This window comes from Platichthys flesus, chromosome 2, assembly GCF_949316205.1.
Source record: "Platichthys flesus chromosome 2, fPlaFle2.1, whole genome shotgun sequence".
NCBI lineage: Eukaryota > Metazoa > Chordata > Actinopteri > Pleuronectiformes > Pleuronectidae > Platichthys > Platichthys flesus.
The window spans coordinates 11,715,542-11,735,310 of record NC_084946.1 but is presented as its reverse complement, the minus strand read 5'-3'; the positions used below and the strand labels follow the sequence as shown (position 1 = coordinate 11,735,310).

At 43.4% G+C, this 19,769-nt stretch overlaps 2 protein-coding genes across 2 annotated transcripts; one reads left to right on the top strand and one right to left on the bottom strand.

Moving 5' to 3' along the window:
* Positions 1–5,244: 5,244 nt before the first annotated feature.
* On the top strand, positions 5,245–12,564 carry LOC133963184 (mucin-2). Its single transcript, XM_062398234.1, has 3 exons — positions 5,245–5,501; positions 7,883–8,121; positions 8,849–12,564. The coding sequence occupies exons 1-3, from the start codon at positions 5,483–5,485 to the stop codon at positions 10,397–10,399; spliced, it is 1,809 nt and encodes a 602-aa protein (XP_062254218.1). The 5' UTR covers positions 5,245–5,482; the 3' UTR covers positions 10,400–12,564.
* A 774-nt stretch (positions 12,565–13,338) lies between these two features.
* Positions 13,339–18,099, bottom strand: myl9b (myosin, light chain 9b, regulatory). The gene is made up of 4 exons (XM_062398233.1): positions 17,966–18,099; positions 15,439–15,642; positions 14,342–14,503; positions 13,339–14,253 (listed from the first exon to the last, which is right to left on the bottom strand). Exons 2-4 carry the CDS (start codon positions 15,620–15,622, stop codon positions 14,078–14,080), a joined length of 522 nt encoding a protein of 173 aa, XP_062254217.1. The 5' UTR covers positions 15,623–15,642; positions 17,966–18,099; the 3' UTR covers positions 13,339–14,077.
* Between the last annotated feature and the right edge of the window lie 1,670 nt (positions 18,100–19,769).

Genomic DNA, 19,769 nt, shown 5'->3' with positions numbered 1-19,769 from the left:
CAGCCGGCTGAGTATGAAGGATACTGTGTGTTTTTGTTTGTGGGGACACACAGTAGAACTTGAGTCCTACGGTTTTTTATACTGTTTCAAAAGCATTTGATTTATTTTGCCACGATCACCTAACAAAATCTTAATTTTTTTTGTTACCATTATTGTTTTTCCCTCCATTGAACATCATTCAAAGTATCTGCACTTTTTTATTGAAAGAGAAAATATTTAATTAAAGCATTACATACATTAGCCATTGTGTTTTCATCTTTTATTGAACGCTACTTGCTTTTATTTTCCCATGGAAGACTGCACAAGCCAAAGATGAATTCGCTGATTCAAATTCATCTTGTGTGTTTAAATGTCAACAGCAGGGAGCCCGGTGGTAACTGCTCGCTGTGAAAATAGATGGAGTGGAGGACTGTAGCCCAGTGTGTATTCCAGATTCAACGTCTAGATATGCACATGTCCAGGAGCCGGAGCAGAACTGGAACAGTAAAGGACACATTGTTTGTGGAGAGCTCAGGTTCAAAGGGAGCTGGGAAGTTCAGGAACAACACAGTTTAAGTGCAACATGAAATAAGGCTTGAAAAGACTGAACAGAGTTTGAGTCTCAATCAACATCGCTGTCATCCTCCTCTGCATGGAAACCCCCTGACCTCTAAGGAGCAACAATGCTTAGTTTCAAGTGCATTGTTACATATCCATACAATGAAAAGCATTTACTGTGAGTGTTATAACAAAGAAAGACAGAGCGCATATCTCCACCAACAGTCCCCTTAAACTCAATCAGGCTACACCCGATTGCACACTCATATTATCAGTTCCCTAAACATGACTGATTTATGACTGAAGTTATGATTCATGAAGTATGGTCTTCACCGTGGAGGTTTTGTTTTCAGTCCTGTTGGGTTTTTTGGTGGTTGGTTTGTGAGCAAGATTTTTTTTTAAAAGAAAAAACTGACTTTCACAAATCTTGATGGAAGGATGGTGTATGTGTCAGGGAAGAACCCATTAAATGTGGTGCGGATCCAGATCAGGGGTGAATCAAGGATTATTTGATTTCAACTTTGGGAGATATTTTGATATTTTCACTGTTTTCTGAGGATTAATTCATTGATCTTGATGAAATCTGGAATATTTATGCTTGTGTGATATTTGGGGCAGCTTGATTGAATCTGGGGGACTGCTGAGTGCCATTGAAGTTCTCTGGGAAATTAGTGAAAATGTCCAAAAACACTATCTCACAAAGTGAAAAGAAAATCCAGGATCTGCCCCAAACTGTAACAGGTTCTTTCATGGCTCACGTTCCATCTTTTCACCAAAAATCAGACTAAGAATCAGACCAGGTCTGTCATAATTCTGCTGACAGCACTGGTTTACCCATATTTACAGAATCGCCTGGTGCATTTTGAGGTGTAGTATTTCACACTGGAAGTAACGACAGCCCCAACACCCCTCAAATCAGCCACACTTGTTTTCCTGTCTTCCGCTAACGTTTCTTCCAAATACAGTAGTATTTAATAGTAAGCAAGCCTCCTCTTCCGGATTACTTATGTTAAACTGCAGCACTGTCATTCCACAGCTTCCACTGCTGCCTCCTCACCCACTGTGACTGGGAAAAAAATGCAGCCTGGGGCTTTGAATTGGAAAAAGCCAGATCACCCTCATTCTTTCTTTATCTTAGGCCAGAGCTTTCTCTGGATGGTGGCTCTTTGTTTGCCTGTTGTGTTTGCCTGCAGGGGATGACTCTCAGCAAGGGAAAATGACTCAGGGGTGTCAATAGCCTGCTCCCAGGCTGCTGTCAATGGCCCGTCCATTTGATGGAGGTGGATGGTAATCGTTAGCACCTGAAGGCCTTTGTTTGACTCAGCCGAGTGGCTTGATTTGATTTCTGACTGCCAGGAAGGGGCGATATGTGTGTGTGTGACAAGTCGTTTTCCCCAAATAAGCATAGTGTAGTTGTCTCTTGTTTGTGTGAACAGGTTAGCTTATTGTCAGTTGAAGTTTCCTCACTACATCCAGCCTCTACATTTTTTAGAATATGTTGAAAGCATTGCATGGATCACATCATTTTCCATTTTAAGTCTCCTTCATTGACTGCTGATTGTGTTTTCAGGCCCAGACCCTGCTGTCAACCCTTCTCGCGCACACACACACACACACACATACACACGCACACAAATCTGTATGCCTGTGCCTGACTGGAACGCAGATCAAACGCAGTGTGGCTTCTGAAATACGCTGGGGGGGGCAGGAAGACACAGAAAAAGCTGCTCTGTGACCCGAGCATCACACTCTGAAAAGCGCTGCTTCTTCTTATTTCTTCCAGTCTGCTGAAACTTGGGGATGTGCGAACTGCCAAGAGATGTCAGTGGCATTCTTAAGAGGATGAAAGCGAGCTCGTCTCATACATTTTGACAAGACTTCTCCCTCCAATACACACACACACACGCATCACCGGGACACACCTCGGCCTATTTCCTGGGTTGGGTTATACATGATCCAAACAGCTGCACTATCAGGAGAGAGGGGGGGGGGGGGGGGGGGGTTGCTCACTGTAAAGCCATTGATTTGAGGGGTGATAATGGCCCCCGTATAGAGTTGATAGATTTGGCCTTTTAAAGTCAAAACTTCCATTTCAAAAGCATTTGCTTAAGCAGCAGTTTGTTTTGGCGGAGCTTCATTTACAATTTAAGACTTGAGTTCAGCTGAACGCTCTTATAGGAGTTTCTTCGAGCCGCAGTAAACAGTAGTTCTCTGGTTATGTTATTGTCCCTATAATGTGAAGAAAAAGCAATAGTCTGCTAAACAAGCGGAGGGAAATGTCACACTTGTATAGCTTTACTTTTCCCTCCACAATAGTTTTGGCATCATCACATAAATGGATTGTTTCATGTCTTTGCCACCTTTTCTACATTCCAGGACAGACAAGAATTGGCTCCACCGCGAGTGACAGACAAAAACAAACCCGGAAAAGAGAGTTTGCCTCAGCTGGTGGAGCAGTGAATTCCCTCCCACACACAGTCGTCCAGACCCCTGCCTGCAAAAACACAAATGGGTCATTAGCATCTCTGCTTTTGTTTGCAGAGGCATAAACCTGGGGAAAGGGTGAGGGGCAGAGTTTATCACACATACATGATGTAGCAAAAAAGTGTCTAGATCAAATATTTTATGAGGCAAGCACATATTTTAAAGAATAGGGTCTGTTCTGTATATTATTATATAGGCTGTGTGTAAATCAGGGTTTGTGGGGGTTTAGAATAAAAGGGTTATTATGTTTGAGACTAAGTTTTGTGCGTGCGTATCTTTCATAAAATGAAACTTTCTAGATTCACGTCACTATACTCTGGTAACATTTAAAAAGATATGTGCAATACTGAGTAAAAAAGAGTTCTTTGATTATAAGATGAAACTGGTAATCTTGCATTTTCTTCCCCGCTCTTTGCTTCTTAAAGTTGTCTTCTGTAAATAAGAAAAAAACCCAGACTGAAAATCCTCCTCTTTTACAATGCTCTAGATATTTATACTGTTTCGAGGTTGTTCAAATGTATAACAGAGAGGCGCAACATTCAATAAAATGAACACAGTACTTTCTCAAAAAAACTTGCTTCCTGTCTTTTGCATAAGTTATCGTGATTGTATTTTTTTTCTTTTTTAAAGATAAAACTTCATATTGATTGTAATTGCCTTTAAAAAATATTTGTTCAACGGAAATCGAAAAGTTACACTTCAGAAATGTATGTATTTCGTTTTAACTGTAAATCTGTGTTTCAGTCACACACATGTATTTTCTCTTCCTTTTGTTGACTGCCACAGTGACAGATAATGTATTCAGACACATTATACTCTAGTGCTACATTTTAATGACTAAGCTCTCATTCTTTTTATTTTAAGAAATATCAGACGAGCAAGTATTATGTGTACATGTAGAAGTATTATGAGTATAAATATAAGAACAATATACACACATAATACTTAGGTTTCACATTTTTAAATCATGACTCTTTCCAGGACATCTCTGAAGGAATAATAGAAGAAAGTGTATATTGTGTGTGAGTAAGTATTATGTGTACACACAATACACATGACACATAATACTTTGTGGCTTCAATTTGAAATCATGATTCACTCTCATTAGGTTTGAGACAAACTCCTGGACGCTGTCAAGATTTTCCATATCCCTCATTTATTTTTCACAAAGGAACCTATGAAATATTAGGAGTATTGTGTCTATTTGTCAATACGTATACAGTTCTCTTTAGATTACATACTAGCTCTACATTCTCACTGTACACTACAGTTTCATATTATCCTACACTCAAGAGACTTTATTTTAAATCATTTGTCACATTAATTAGGTTTTAGGGGATCTTTGACTTTTAGGAATCACCACACATATTTTTTGAAAAACATAAGAAATATTAGAAGAAGTATTATGTGACTAAATATAAGCAATATTTAGACACACTACTTTATATACTACATTAAACTATAGTTCTACATTTTAATTGTATATTGCAGTTTTATATAATAATGGCTTTATTTTTTAATCTTGACTCTTCTTTGGTTTGTGGGAATGTCTTTGTATTTTCTTGCAGAAACCTGAGAAACGTTAGAAGATTATTACACGTTTGTGTAAAACGTGTTATCGAAATATACGAAAGATTTAGACACGTCATTGTTCTACATTTGAACGGTATTTTGTTTTAAAACCAGACTTTTGAGGATTTCCAACATTCCCCCCCTGAGTTTTCAGTTTCCTCACGTGTGCAGCATCGCTACAGAGATGACTCTAATAACAGTGTGAAACATGTAGGGGATTCTCTCAGGAACCAGTCAGATGTGGCGACCAGTCGACGTTTATGATTTACGTAACCAGAACATTTTGTTACGTAAAAGCCTGATCACACACTGAGGCGCCCACAGGAATAAACCGCGCGCCCGAACGCGACGAGTGAAAAACACAAGCGCGACGGAACGACTTCAAAAAATCGAATGTGCGTCGTTGTCACAACAACGTTACTTTCAATGGCCGCACTATATTTTGAATGAAACGCTTCTTTCCGTCAGTCACAATGAGACGAGGCTCCTGTCTGCCCTGTGTGGCGGAGCGCGGCGATTGGCTGACTGCTGCCCAGGGATGCGGAATGGAGGGCAGGGATTGGCCGGGGCCGGCGGAGGAGGCGGGACCACTTCAGCTGCGACTGTCAAGATTGGCAAAGAGCTGCTGCCGCTGCTGCTGCAGGTAAAACAAGAAGGAGCCGAAAACACTCATGTAGTGCGATGGACGCGGAGTGTGCGGGGACGTGAAGCCTGGTTGTGTTGCGGGAGAAAGACGAACGTGTTTGTGCGGGAAGCGGAAAACAAACAAACAAAAAGAAAAAGCGCAACACCGCGTGCGTCTGAAAGTGCCGCTGCGTCAACCATCGTCTCGGGCACGTTTTGTACGGAGCAACTTGGACAGCTGCGTGTTTCCAGCGCACAACAAAGAATGAAAGCATTCAAACGAGGTGAGCACACGCGTACACACACACCACACACACACACACTCAGACATGTCGTGTTTTTTTTTTTTATCACTGCCGCGCTCGTGTAACTGCTCTCAACAACAAAAAGTGTCCGACCGCCGCGTCTTTGCTGTCGGCTGTGCGCGGCGTGCGGGGGCTTTGTGTGCAGCGTGTGTGTTTGAATGTGGAGGGAGAGGAGAGCTAGCCTGCTAGTTATCTGAGGAGGAGGAGGAGGCATGGTGTCCATCTGGTGGAGAGAGGCTGAGCGACATGCGGGAGGCTGTGCGGTGCCTGTCTGCCTCCTTTGTGCGCCCCAGATGGCCAATTTCGGTTTCGTGCGTGTTTGAACGCAACATTCGGTTTTATTTGTCGAAGCGGCCCCTCGTGTTTTTTCTTGCGTGACGGCATCGCTCCCTCTGTGAAAAAAAAAGTTTGGTGTCTGATGCGTGGAGCGTGTAGTTGTTGTTAACGGTCGCATTCAAAATCTGCAGCTGGAGCTCGGGCGACTTTTCAGACTCTGATAGGAACATGTGCTCGCTCCCTTCCTCCCGCAGGAGAGCGTGGCTCGGGTTTGTAGACGAGATGTTTATGTAAACAACAAGTTGTCCAGTTTGACAGTTCGGCCTCTGTGGAGCGACTCCGAGCTGTCTGGGATGTGACATCTGTCTGAAATCTGCCCCTGCTGCTTTGATCAGATCTATCACACCCAGTTTCCACCCAACGTTGGATGGGGGGCAGATGTTTAATTGCGCCAGATATAAATCCAGTGGAGGCGAGGCTGAGCAGCTATGTGGTGGCCTACTCAGGGACGACCTGAGCCGACTGTCAAACTCTGTGTCCAACAAATGGCCCACTCGAGTTATTGTCCTCCTGTATTATGTAAGAAATGACAGTTTTGCTTCAACATTCAAATAACACAATGTACAATAGATTCAAGATTTGTATTATCAAATGCACAACAATAACATTAAGCAGTCGCTGGCAGTGAAATGCTCGGGTCACAATAGGCTAAAACCATGGAGGATTAAGTCTAAACATAAATTCAAAAGTCAAAAGGAAACTATGAAGTGTATTTGGAGTAAATGCAGAACCAGTACCTAATCGAAATAGCACAGGAAATTAAATGAATTACACAAGACCATAAACTAACACTTAACTAAAAGAGCATTAGAAAGTAGCAAGTTAACAACAGGGTATGATGATAAATATAAAGCCCCCATTCTCTCAAAATCAGAGTGCTGCTACTGAGATCAGTGTTTCATTATTTATTATAGATTTGAAAGCTTTATATAATATTTATAGTTTGCAAATTTTAACAGAAATCCCTCTGCAGTACAATGCACCAAGTATTAAAATGTCACTCAGAGTTAATTTGATATGATGGAAAAAAAAACATCTCTTCAGTACTATATATAGAATCTGTGGTTGTTGTTTTTAAGTCATTCATTGGGAACAGAAAGTTTATAAGTTGTGGTGTAAATGTCATGATGAGGTCCCACTATTATCCATCTGACAAACTGGCCCAGCTTTAACACAGTAAAAGGAGGTTTGCTAATTTACAGAATTGGGGGGGGGGGGGGGGGGGGTCCATTCAATTAAAATTAGCATTTGCATGTTATGAGCCCCCCCACACCACACACTAACTACTCCAACTCAGTCTCGTACATGGCTCGTCGTAGAGGAATGCTGCACTGAAAAGATTTTGTCAACCGCTCCAGCAGTCTCATCGTCAGAGCTGGCATGAGGTGAAAACGGCCTCCTCCTGCATGGTCAATAGATTCCTGGGCCACTGGCTACTGTGATGTTGATATGCACACAATCTCCTTTGTGGAGACAGGCGCTGCCCCGGGGGGTCAGGTTTCACCCAGCTCCAGAGAAAGACATTTACTGCATTCTGTGGCCCACCCCTGGGACCAGGCATGCTCCATTTTGAGGGGGAGATTCCCTCCAGTGGCCAAACGTGGATTGAAAAGGAGACTCACAACAGAGTTCAAACCCCAGAGCTGTTGTATGAACATGAACACGAAGCCCCGGTGTACCTCACTCTAGACCGGGGGGGACTGGAGGTTAAAAGTAGCTGACACTCGTGAACTGAGACAGCGGGAGCCGTTCAAACAAACTGTTTATTCTTCTGACCAGCCTGAGCTCATACAGCTTCTACCACTGTGAGAAAATAAGGCTGTACCCCTTTTCTGTAGAGACCCAGCCTGAGCATATCTGTTCAACAATATATTCATGTACATTGTTATATCGGCTCTTAATATAACAAAAGGATACCTCCAATAAGTAGCATATCTAATATAAGCTACTGCCATGTTCTGGTAAATGACAGTCAGAGCTGTGGCAGTGAACATGACTAACGGCCGTACCCTCCTCTCCCTCAGCTCTGGAGGAAGAGCGCCCGGAGCAGGAGCACTCCTCGGCCATGTCGGACAGCGATGATGGCTCCCCACTCGACCTGTCAGGAAGGGGGCTCCTAGGGAAGCGCCGTCGCCGTGGCAACCTGCCCAAGGAGGCGGTGCAGATTCTGCGGAGCTGGCTGTACGAGCACCGCTTCAACGCCTACCCGTCGGAGCAGGAGAAGCTCAGCCTGTCAGGCCAGACCAACCTCTCAGTGCTGCAGGTGAGGAACTTTCATTCAGTCTTGTATTCCTTTTATTCATTTTTTGTTTATTTTGTTTTATTTTTTTTCCCAGCAGCACACAGGAAGTATCCCATTCTGGTTAATTATATCTTTATGTTTAACTTGCTCATATTCATTTATTTATGTTGAATCATACATATTATACAAATTTAACATGAAACTGCATATTAATGCTCTCAAGTGGCAGCAAAACGGTAATCACATGTTATTGTCACAATAAACTGGAGGACCCTTCCATGCTTCCCTTTTACTTCATTGCATCTCTAGTAATCTTTTCCTTTTTCCATGCGGGCCCCCACAAACACATAGACTGCATTAGATAAAGCATTACAGATCAGCAAGAGGCAGCAGCGCACTTTCTTGTTTTGTAGTCTGTTCACTGGAATGCCTTTGGCTGCCTTCTCTGTGGCTCAGCATATTTGAGCTCAGGCCCTCATTACTGCCAGATTTCTGATGTCTTTCATCTGTCTCTCCATTGTGTGGGGGGCTAGTACCACTAGAGGGTGTTAAGTAAGGTCTCATCTCCAGATGGAGATGAAGAAGAAATTGTAGTAGGTTGCTGAAATCAAGGGGCTCAGGTCGTTTTAAGATCCTGAATGTGTTTTTGGGGATCTGGCTAATTGAGAGCAGTTTGAGGCTGTCATAAATCAAGCATCAAAGAGTGAATCAGCTCTGCTCATGCCAAACATTTTACCTATTTCCCCAGATATGCAACTGGTTCATCAACGCACGTCGCCGCCTCCTCCCTGACCTGCTTCGCAAGGATGGAAAAGACCCCACTAAGTTCACCATCTCCAGAAAGGTGGGTGGTAAAAGCGATGGCCACTCATCTAATGGAGGGGGAGCCAGCTCCCCTGAGAGAAACTCTTCCCCACGTTCATCTCAACAGCGCCCGTCTGTCATCCGCTCCGGCCCCACACTGGACCTCAGTCTTCTTGGCAACACAGCGACAGCCATCTTGACGGGGGCTGGCTACCCGGGTATAGAAGGATCTGTGCAGGCGCTCATGAGGCTGGACACACAAAGTTTGCTAAGGGAAGCAGAGGAGCAAGGGTTTAATCAAGCTTGTCTTACCAGCACAACAATGGCAGCTAGCCCCAACAGCGGCCTCTTCAACACGCCTCCCCCAACTCCCCCTGAGCTGTTCCCCACGCAGGACTTCAGCGACTTGAGGCTCCTAGTGGACGCAGCTCTACAGAGGGCAGCGGAGCAAGAGAACCTGAAGAGGCTCCAGGAGAGCCAGAGCAAACCAACAGAGGTTGTAAAGACTGAACCAGTGGAAGCACAGTGCAGTGCCTACAGCAGCGAGATGGGCCCCACGCCACCCCCAGAAGACAGCCAACAGGTGATGGATGCCTCCAGAGCTCAGAGTCTGATGGAAAAGGCGATGGCAGTTCCGGTGTCTGCTGTAACTTCGGGCAAGTCTCCAGACGCTCAGTCCCAAACAGCCCCTGTACTAGTTCCAGCTTCTGTCTTGGTCTCAGCCCCCAGGCTGTCTCCTCTCCCCATTAATAAAGTCATCTGGAGCCCCTTGGACAAGGACACAGCCAGAGCCTCCAGTCCAAACCAGCCTCAGCTCATCCCAGCCCATCTGCCAACCTTAATGCAACTGTCGGCTTCTGTTTTTGGACAGCTGGATTCTCAGAAAGCAGCGGCTGCTCCTCCATTAGCACCAGTCTCGAGCTCAGCTCCAGCTCCACTGCCCATTTCTATCAGTGCAACAGTGCCAGCTACAAGCCCAGTCTCTGTGCCAAGAAGTCCCACCTCTGTAGTGGCTTCACATCCAACTGTTGCGCTTGTTCCAACATCTCCTGCCGCGGCCTTTACCTCTCTCACAACCCCCAGAGGATTCCCACTTTACCTGCCATTCCACAAATCCCCTCTAATCCCTGTCACAGTTCCCTATCCATCAACCGTCTCAACCTCAGCATTGTCTCCAGCCCCTGCTGCCCCCCCAGTCTCTGCCTCTGCCCAGGCTTCAGTTCATGTCCCAGCTTCAGCCCTGACGTCTCCCGCCTCTCTAACGATCACACCTCTCGCAGGCCTCATCTCCCAGCTCTCTCCTCCTCTTCAGCCCTCTTCCACAAGCGGCATTAGTAGTAATACCCAGAGGAATTCAGCGGTGGCACCCAGTGTGTGGAGCATGGTCCACGCTGACACCAGGCAACCCACTTCTCTTCAAGTGGTAAAGACCCCTATCACTGCAGCGTGGGGCCCACAGCACAGTCTGCACACAGTGAGTGAAACTGTTAACTAGGAGCTGGGACTGGACAAGAACCCTTTTGTATTTCTGCAGAGGAGGATGCACAACACTGTATATATGAGAATGTATCTTCTTCATCACCAGTCCTTCTGCATTAGAATCTGTGCCTGCAGGACACACAGCAATGAAAGGAAGTGTCGGACATGAGGTGTTTTTAGAGACGTGCTGTTTCAAGCAGCTTTTATTGTTTTTAATATACTGTTCTTGAAGGACGCCAGTGCCCCAGTGCAGAGTAAATGTATTGTGCAAAGTTTTTTGATGCCATTTTCAAAACAACTTTCCAAGTTCCAATTCATGAACGAGAAGGAAAATATCCAGTAATTGTACAAAATGAAATCGGTGTAATTATCAGCACCAGCACAGTTGGCCTCTTCAGTAACAGTACTGGACTTTGATGAATGTACAAAAGGCACTGACATTGATGGCTAAGCTGCCTTTCACCCATTATACACCCAGGATACAAAGGAGGATGTTACTGGGTTTTTTTCAACGAACAGCAACAACTCCTCAGTAGCTGTGCAATTCAAATTTAGTCTTTTCTTAATCCACTACATATTCCTTTTTATTTCTTCGTGGCGCGATGAGCAAAACAGAAATTGATTGTACTGCAGCAACTTTGACTGACTCGCCTCAATGTGTCTGTCACCACGTCTCCATCTTCCTGTTTTTTTTAATTGCTGAGGGGGTTCATCGACTCTCATGATCACTCATCTCAACCACTCAACAAGCCCCACATCTGTCGTTCTGTGTCGTTTCAGTTCTCCACGTGTATTCGGCCAAACAGTAATATTTTCTCTAACTGTTAAAAGCATATCTGTCACTTGCATGTGTGACCTTGCAATGATTGTGGGGGGGTAGGTCATAGGGGAGAAGGTCACATCGGATCTGTTACACAAATCAATTTCAGCAGAGAGGTGAGCAGCCCTGGTGATCCGATGACATCGAGCTCTCACGGCTCCTGAAATGAAATGTTACACCCGCCGTGAGACGTGGCACCTTTTTATCTCTTAATGTTGGATCCTCTCATTCAGAGGAAAGCTAAATTATACATATTCCCCTGTCGATTGATTGGGTCAACTTCACTCAAACCTCGGATATCTTAATAGCGCTAAAGCAAATGTAGCAGTTGTACTAAAGTAGCTGATGTGATGTTCTTCTTTATTCCAGGAAGGTTCAGCAGCATATATGTGTAGTCTTTTCTGTCATTCCTTTTTTCCCCAGCCTGTTTAGAAATGGGTTCTGTTGTCTTTGTTCTAATCATTCCTGAAGCTGTAGTTTCTATGAAACTGTCTTAGCATAAACCACAGCATATGACTGTATTCCGGCTGTAGGTCTAATAGCGGTAGCATCGTGTGGAATAATCAGGTTCCCATGGGAATAATACTGTAGCAGAAATACCATGTTTACCAGAGTCTCTGAGCCTTTGTTTGGTTCAAACGGTTACATTTAGCATGTGCACGGACCCAACATCTAATGTGAGGTCGTTCTACTGCTGAGCACTGACCCCAGCAAATCGCTCCATCTTCTTGTTCCTGGCAGATGTGGAAACTTTCTTTTTGTACTTGGTCATCTCACTGCCAGTTGTCATCAGTACATGTCAGTGGAGGGGTTTTTCTTTATTGTTACAGGTACCAGACTGATGTGCATTTATACCTCAATTTACACAGGTCATGTCAGGTTTGGGTCTTATGAGTAATATGTTGTTGAAGAGTAGTCATGATACTAAGTATTACAGTAATATTTTTGTTATTCATTCTACATAATGCCACTTTGATGACACCTATCAGTTAAAGCTAAAGGCTAAAGATTAGGGAGGCAGGTTTTATACTGTTGTTTATTTGGGGTTTTAGGCGCAAACCGACGCTCCAATCAGAGCCGACAATGTATTGATGCATGTAAATATTTTTTTTTTGTATGTATTGGCATGATCTTTATCTCAAACTGTGTAGTGTCTTCTCAGCCAGATGCATTCGAAAATCTTTTTTCAAGTTCATGTGGTGAGTCAGGACTGACAGTCGGACCGACTGGCTGCTGTGCCTTAATACGACTGAGGGATAACCCCCATGTCCCCATTTTTTTTATATATATAAAAGATAGTCGTGCAATATATGCCTTAAAGTTTAAATGTGTGTTTTGTATCAGCATTTCAAAGAATAAAAGTTCAGTTTTTCATAAATGCTGTATCCTGTCTCTTGTTGCATTAGTAAGTAGGTAATTTGTAAGAATAATCCAACCGCATCATCACTGGATGTCAGAGGGCTTAAAAAACAATTCTCTCTTGTCCTCTTACCGTAGGCTTGTTTATTCATGGGAAACATTTTGACTTATCACAGTTTGCTCCTGGTAATGTGCATCCTCATTTACTCTGACATTAATACTAATTTTTAGGGGTTATTGGGAAATGTAAATCATATTCCTTTATATCATAGAGATGTTAAATTGCGTTCTTTATGATCTCAGATTGAACGTGTTGAAACCTGCGGAAACAGATTTGAAATCGCTGCTTTTAAGGCAAGTAGGAAAAATTAGTTTGACTTAAAATTATAGTAAGTAATCTCATCCGAAATGTATCAAGTTGTTGGACGCAGAACTTCTTATTGATGGTTTCAGCCTATTTACTGCACACAGGGCGCAAACATTTATTAATAATAGTATTACTCTTTCAAATAGACCTACATTTTCAGTTTTTGTCAGTGATATAAAAAATTTACTTTAATTTGCAGTAATTAATATTTAGTTTGTGTTGGGTTAGCCATCATTGTGAGGTAATGTAACGGAGAAGAAATACTTTTTAGATAAATTATCCAGGTGGGCGCTTTTATGCTCTGGTATATCTGCCTTGAATTTCAAAGGGCTAAAACTATGAATGCGCTAATGGCATTTTAAGCCAATTAATTAAATAAAATGACTTTAATGACTCAAACACACATATGTTCACTTTTTGCGGTCAATGGCATTAACAAACTTACTTTATTAGTCTGAGCAATATTAAGACTGAATTCCATCTAACAGTACAGACATACCTGATCCTTCAACCAATACACACAACCAGCTGATGGGAGAGAGACATATGAGTTTAGACTAAAAGCTCTAGCAACCATTTCTTCAAGTGGTCGTACTTGCCACTTTTGATTGTCAAAAAAAATTATAAACACAAATATAAGAATCACTTTATCCATTTCCAACATACAGGGACACACTTGTAACAGAAAAGGAGATTTTGATGCCGTGCTTGTACAGGTGTGGTAGCTAATTGGCAGGAAGAGGTAAACATGGCTGGTACTGGATGTAGCACTGAATCCGGCAGTCCAAGCAGCCCCCGCACACACTGACCGTCCGACCACGCTCCCTCCAACAGGTCGGAGAGCTGCAGTCAAAGTGGATGAAGCTGCAGTCGAGTAACATATGCTGCGATATACCTCTCCTTCATGGTTAAACCCTTCAATGACGATTAAAAATTGAAAAGTGATGTATTGCAAAATATATGATTCCCACATTCCTACCTTTGAGAAACCTGTAAACATTTAACTTCTGACATTTATGTTCCTACATGCTTTCCTATTCAATTTCGCTAAAACCTACAGGGTGGTCAAAGGTAGGAGCTGGGGATTGGCTTGTGGTGTGTGTGTGTGTGTCTGTGTGCGGGGGCCGGAGGCAGTCGTTGCCTCTCCTCTACTCGTCATCCTTGTCTTTGGCCCCGTGTTTCAGGATGCGGGTGAACTCTGCGTAGTTGAAGTTGCCCTTCTTGTCGATGGGGGCTTCGCGGAACAGCTCGTCCACCTCTTCATCTGTGAAGCGGTCACCCATGGTGGTCAGCAGCTCTCTCAGATGGTCTTCATGGATCACCCCTAGCGGAGGCAAATAACCTCGGTGAAGTTGACAAAACACTGACAGTGCTGTCATCTGTGCATATAACATTTTGGGTTATATTCTCACCAGATCCCTCCTCATCGAAGCAGGCGAAGGCGTTGCGGATGACGTCCTCGGGGTCGGTTCCATTGAGCCTCTCTCCAAACATGGTGAGGAACATGGTGAAGTTGATTGGTCCTGGTGCTTCGCTCATCATCCCCTCCAGGTATTCATCAGAGGGGTTCTTACCTGCGGACGAGCAACATGGTTACAGCGACCTACGTTTGGTTGGGACTATGCAATACATTCTCTATGCTGTCGTTGTCACTGTGCATCGTTCTTTTCAAATTCAAATTTGAGGCAGCAGACCCTACATTTCCCACAACACCTAGGTTCTTTTGCAGACTCCCCACCATAGACCTAGATGGATGACATGACAGCTCCCAAATGTGAAGCCAAAGCATCCCAATAGCCACCTGGTGGGTGAATGCAGTATAGATCATCTACCCCACCTCCTCCATGTAGGTAGATGGGACATGAACAAAAAGTAATGAACTGTGGTAAAGTACATGCGAAACAGGTTGAACTCAAAGATGGTTTCATCTTTTTAGCTGGTTCTTATCACATCTGGGTTTGTTCAAGTGTTAATTTTTTCCGTATGTTTGGTTTTAATCATAAGGTCATGATTGACAGGTGAGATCGACTTGTGATTGGTCAAGCATTTGTACTGGCAGAACCTCGATACTGCAACTTCATCCTTGGATCTCTACTGCACAAGCTTTGGTTCCACATGCACAAGATGGTGGCTTCATTTCTGGATAGTGGGTGGAAATGGAGATGCATTGTCCATCTTTATATACGGTCTATACTTAGCTCCCCCCTATATAAACGCCTGTGTCTTTCAAACACTCCCTTCCAGTTTGTAAAGCAGGATAGCGGTCATGAATTTGTGGTCTCCACTCTCTGATGACATTGTTAGAGGATACCTCAGTGGCTCTTGGTTGAGCTACAGAAATCATGCAGCTGCTCACAGGTGCAGTTGTACTCCTCAAGATGAGTAAACTAAAGTGTAAGTGTAAAATTGGTGGTTTGCCCCTTTAAAAAACAGCAGTGCTTCTCTGCTTTTGAACCTCAGGTCATCTCTTGTAGCCATAAAAACTCATCCCGAGCACAAAGCTGTTTACCCAGAGAGGCCAGCATGTCGTGCAGATCCTCCTTGTCAATGAACCCGTCTCTGTTCTGGTCGATCATGTTGAACGCCTCTTTGAACTCCTGGATCTGAGACTGGTCGAACATGGCGAACACGTTTGAGGTGGCCCTCTGGGGGCGCTTCTTGGTGGTCTTTCCCTTGGCGCGCTTGCTCGACATGGTGGCGGCTGGATCCGGGCCTGTGCACATTCAAGAGATATGATTCAGAGGTTAGATAACACTGTGCTTAGGCTGTGTTGCCAATGGTAGCATGACTTTCAGCATCCATTTGAGAAGGGGAGCATAATTTTATGTATATTTTTGCATTACACTGTCTAAAAACTGGAGCAGCGTATCCATGACGCCCTTTTATCTTCTCTCTTGTATTTGCCACAAGCAGGAGAATCTTCCTCGCTTCCTCTCTCGAGACAAAGTCACATGCTCCCTGAACGTCGGGTATAGCGATTGTGTGAAAACGACATGTCTCCATGGTGCACACTGCAGCTAACTTCGGCTCCTTCCACAATTAGACCTGTCATTCACATCTGCAAGGTATTGTCAGTCGTGTGTGTGCATGTGTGTGTGACTCTTTGATTGTGTTATACCTAGTGGGGAATAGCAGACAGGGGACAGGTTGGACAGAGAGGAGGGAGGGTGGGGGTGAATGTGTCTGATGGATCCCACAGAGCTGTGACGTCATGCCATGAGCAGCACCGAGGTGATGGGAATATACCGTATGAGCTACCAGCTCACAATTACATCATTGCTAAGGTGAACTATAATTTATCATCTGGATTTAGGCAGTAGGTGTAGAGGTTTATTGTATTTTGACTTACAATGAGACTTCAGTGGGAGGGGGTTTGAGCGGGCTCTGTCGAGATGAGACATACATTTTATTTATTAATTAGCAACTAAACTGTGATGATATGAGCAGGTTAGTATGGCTGCTTCAGGTAAATTTGAAGACCTTTCAATATTAATATTTGGAAATATAATTCTTCTTTATTTAAATCTGTCAATAAGCAAACGTTTATGTGCTGCCGTTTCCTGTATGGTTCACAAAGGCTTCACGGCAGATTTGCCTATCTTGCCTTCCTACTTTCCTCGTGTGATCTCTGTGCAAATGAAGTAACAGTCTAATTTTTATTGTCAATGCAAAGCAGTTTGACCAGGGTTGGGTCCAGAGTTCTAAAATACATTATATTCATTCTAACCCTGTATCAAGATTACTTTAAATCCCTAAAACATAGATATGTTTGCTTGGGTTTTCAACAGCGGTTTCTCTCCTTCCTTTCTCTCACTATGCACACATGCTGCAGGAGTCTTTCATTTCATTCTCCTACTGTTTGACTGCTTCTCTCTCTCTATGTGCCAGACATAAGGAAAAACATTGAAGGTGTTTGCTGCTGGCTCGCAGCCTCTCCCATTCTCCACCTCACAGTCACTGAGGAGGCTGGAAAAACAAACAGCCTCTACAGCTCATATTTAAGGTTTGAGGAATAGAGGATTTCCTCCAGTCTGTTCAAATGAACTGGCTCAAGTGTAAACAGTTCGAAAAACTGGATTTTAGTTATCTCTACTATGAATTCTTGTTAAGCTCCGGTGATGCAGCACTGCTCTGTCTCCTGGGACCTGTGGGCGTTTTAACGTTTCATCAGAGGTTCTATTGCAAGCAATATATAAGTTGGATTTCCGAAGGATTCTCATTCTAGAGTGATTAATTGACAACTGACATTTTCAAGGTGCAAAAAAACAAAATCCAACTACTTTTGATCCCAGCAGAGTAATCATCTAGCTCACATGCCTCAGCCTGGCTCGTACTAGCAACTCTATTTGTTCCCTGGCCACCACAGTTCCCCTGTCCCCTTCTTATCCCCCTGATGACAGAGCTTCTCTGTTTCTCTGTCCTGCAAACACACACACGCACACACACACTGGTGTCACCGAACAGTCAGAATGTTATCATCCCTCACTCATGCAGGTCATGTAGATCATCACCACTGTGGTGATGACTTAGAAGGCTGACGGGTCAGGAATTCCAAAAACAAACAGAGTGGAGTGCAAAGTAAGCTCTCACTTTCTATAAAAAGACATCAGATGAGTGTGTGTTAAAGTGTGTGTTAGTGTGTTTTCTGTGTGCATGCATGTGTGTTAAAGAGAATGTGCAGTGAGACAGCTGCATTAAGGAATCCCTCTGTCTAATGTGTCATAGTGATGAGATGGAGGTAAACAACTAAGCATAGAGTCGATCTTAGGTGCACATGCGCCACAGGTCTCTCTTCGCCTTCCTCCACAGATGAATAAAGGTCTGTTGTATCTTATCTGGTTCTGTTCATCAAAGCTGCACTTCAGAGGCTCCCTGTAATTCTGTCCGCTCCTTCATCCTAAGCACTGACAGCTGAGCATTGTACTCCTGGACTCACAGACATCTCACTCTCAGACTCTATGAAAGCCATCAAACATACACATTTAAAATCTAGTCATACAGCCCAGTGGTTCAAAAAAGCTGCTGTCTTTTCTCACCTTGGCTTCAGGTACAAGTACTTGGGAGTCCTTCTAACTCCTTTTGTCTGGGTCGCACACAGCAGAGGAAGGGAAGCAGCCAGTCCTACTGAAAAGTTTGTTTAAAGAATCAGACTCCTGGTGGGATACTCCCCTTTCCACCCCAGCCAATGGAGAGGCCGGCCGGTCCCCACAAAGACAACCCAGGCCAGGCCATTTCTCCATACAAGGGAAAAGAATGCACAGGCTGCAGGCTGCAGGCTGCTACTGCCACAGACGCGGCCCGGGATGTTTGGGAAAAGGCAGAAATGACAGGAACTACGATAAGGCTGCCTTATTTAGAGAAAAGGGCCTAAACATTTAGAGGAACGCTCTGTACGGCTGGAGGGTGGAAACATGGGGGAGAGAGTTGTGAGCAGATGCAGAGCAGTTTTGAAAGGCAGCCGCAAGACTATGGCTTTCCTTAAATAGGCAGTCTGGCTGTGCCTGAGGCCTGATGGTGCAGGGAACACCTTAATTTATGTCATGGAGGCCACATCTGGTTTGTGGTGGCCCAGAGTTTTCCCATTAAACACAATGGGGGAAACCTTCTGGACATTAATAAAAAGTGTTTTCCTGTTTGGGCAGCTTACTTTGACAAAGCTTTGTTTTCACGTTTATAATATGTATTCCATGTCCTTAATTGGGCAGTGCAGAATGTATGTTGTTGGAGGAGTGTACGGCTCTTGGGTTGTTTATCTTTAATTGTAGATAATACATTTCATTTAAACAATCCTTTCCATTTTTGAGTTTGTCCATTATCCGTAAACTTCTGTATTTAATAGTACAACTACTATTTAGGTTTTTCTAGTTGCTGTGAGTTGATATTTTGACACACATGCTTTCTACATACTTAATAAACTGGATAAAACATTGACTATTTCATCTCCATGTTTATTTCTCCAATCTGTTAACCTTTATATTGAGTGTTTCCAGCAATATGTATAAAAAAATATATTTTTCACTTTAAAACAGTGCATTGTCTGTTTTTATTCGTTTCATATAGCAGTAAAAGGTGACTTTCTATGACTGCGATTAAATAATAGAAAGACAGAAGATGAATGAAAGAATTCCACCAACAGAAACATGAACGGCTCTCCGTGCAGGTGCAGTGATGCCCCCCACTGGATGAAACCAAGTATTGTTTCTGAAACACTGAAAAAACCCTCAATAAATTATGATGAGGACAAAAATAATAATGTTGGCGGCCCATGAAATTATTTATACATACAGGCAAACCCACATATGCCATTGTCCTTTAGAATATAAAATAACGTAAAAAGCGAGTAGAGATGTCAGCATTCCAGGAGCAAACAAAACAGTCAAACAGTCAAACAGAAGAGCAAAAGAATAATAAAAGGTCACAATGAGTAAAGAATAAGTAGACTGCAGTGAGATGAAGGTCTACAGCCACTAGAACTGCCACAAAGGTGTCACTGTAAAAACTAAGTATGTGCTAATGAAGATATTGACAATATACATATTTTAAGTATCAGGTGATTGAAAGACTCAAGTGACCCGAGGCCAAGTATTGAGGCCAAATATAAACACAGATTTAAAGATAATTAACTTAAGCTCCTCAGAAATTGAATTTAACCATCACTCAGTAGGAACAGAGACTTCCATTATCATGTGGATTTTGTGCTTGTTTTTCGTTTGTATGATAAACTTAAGGTTAAACATTACTTGTCATTTTCAGGGGATTTGTCACTAATTCGTCTATAGTTCAAATGGGAGGCTCTTTCCTCACACACAGTCCTAACTAAATCCACATTTCCAGTAACAA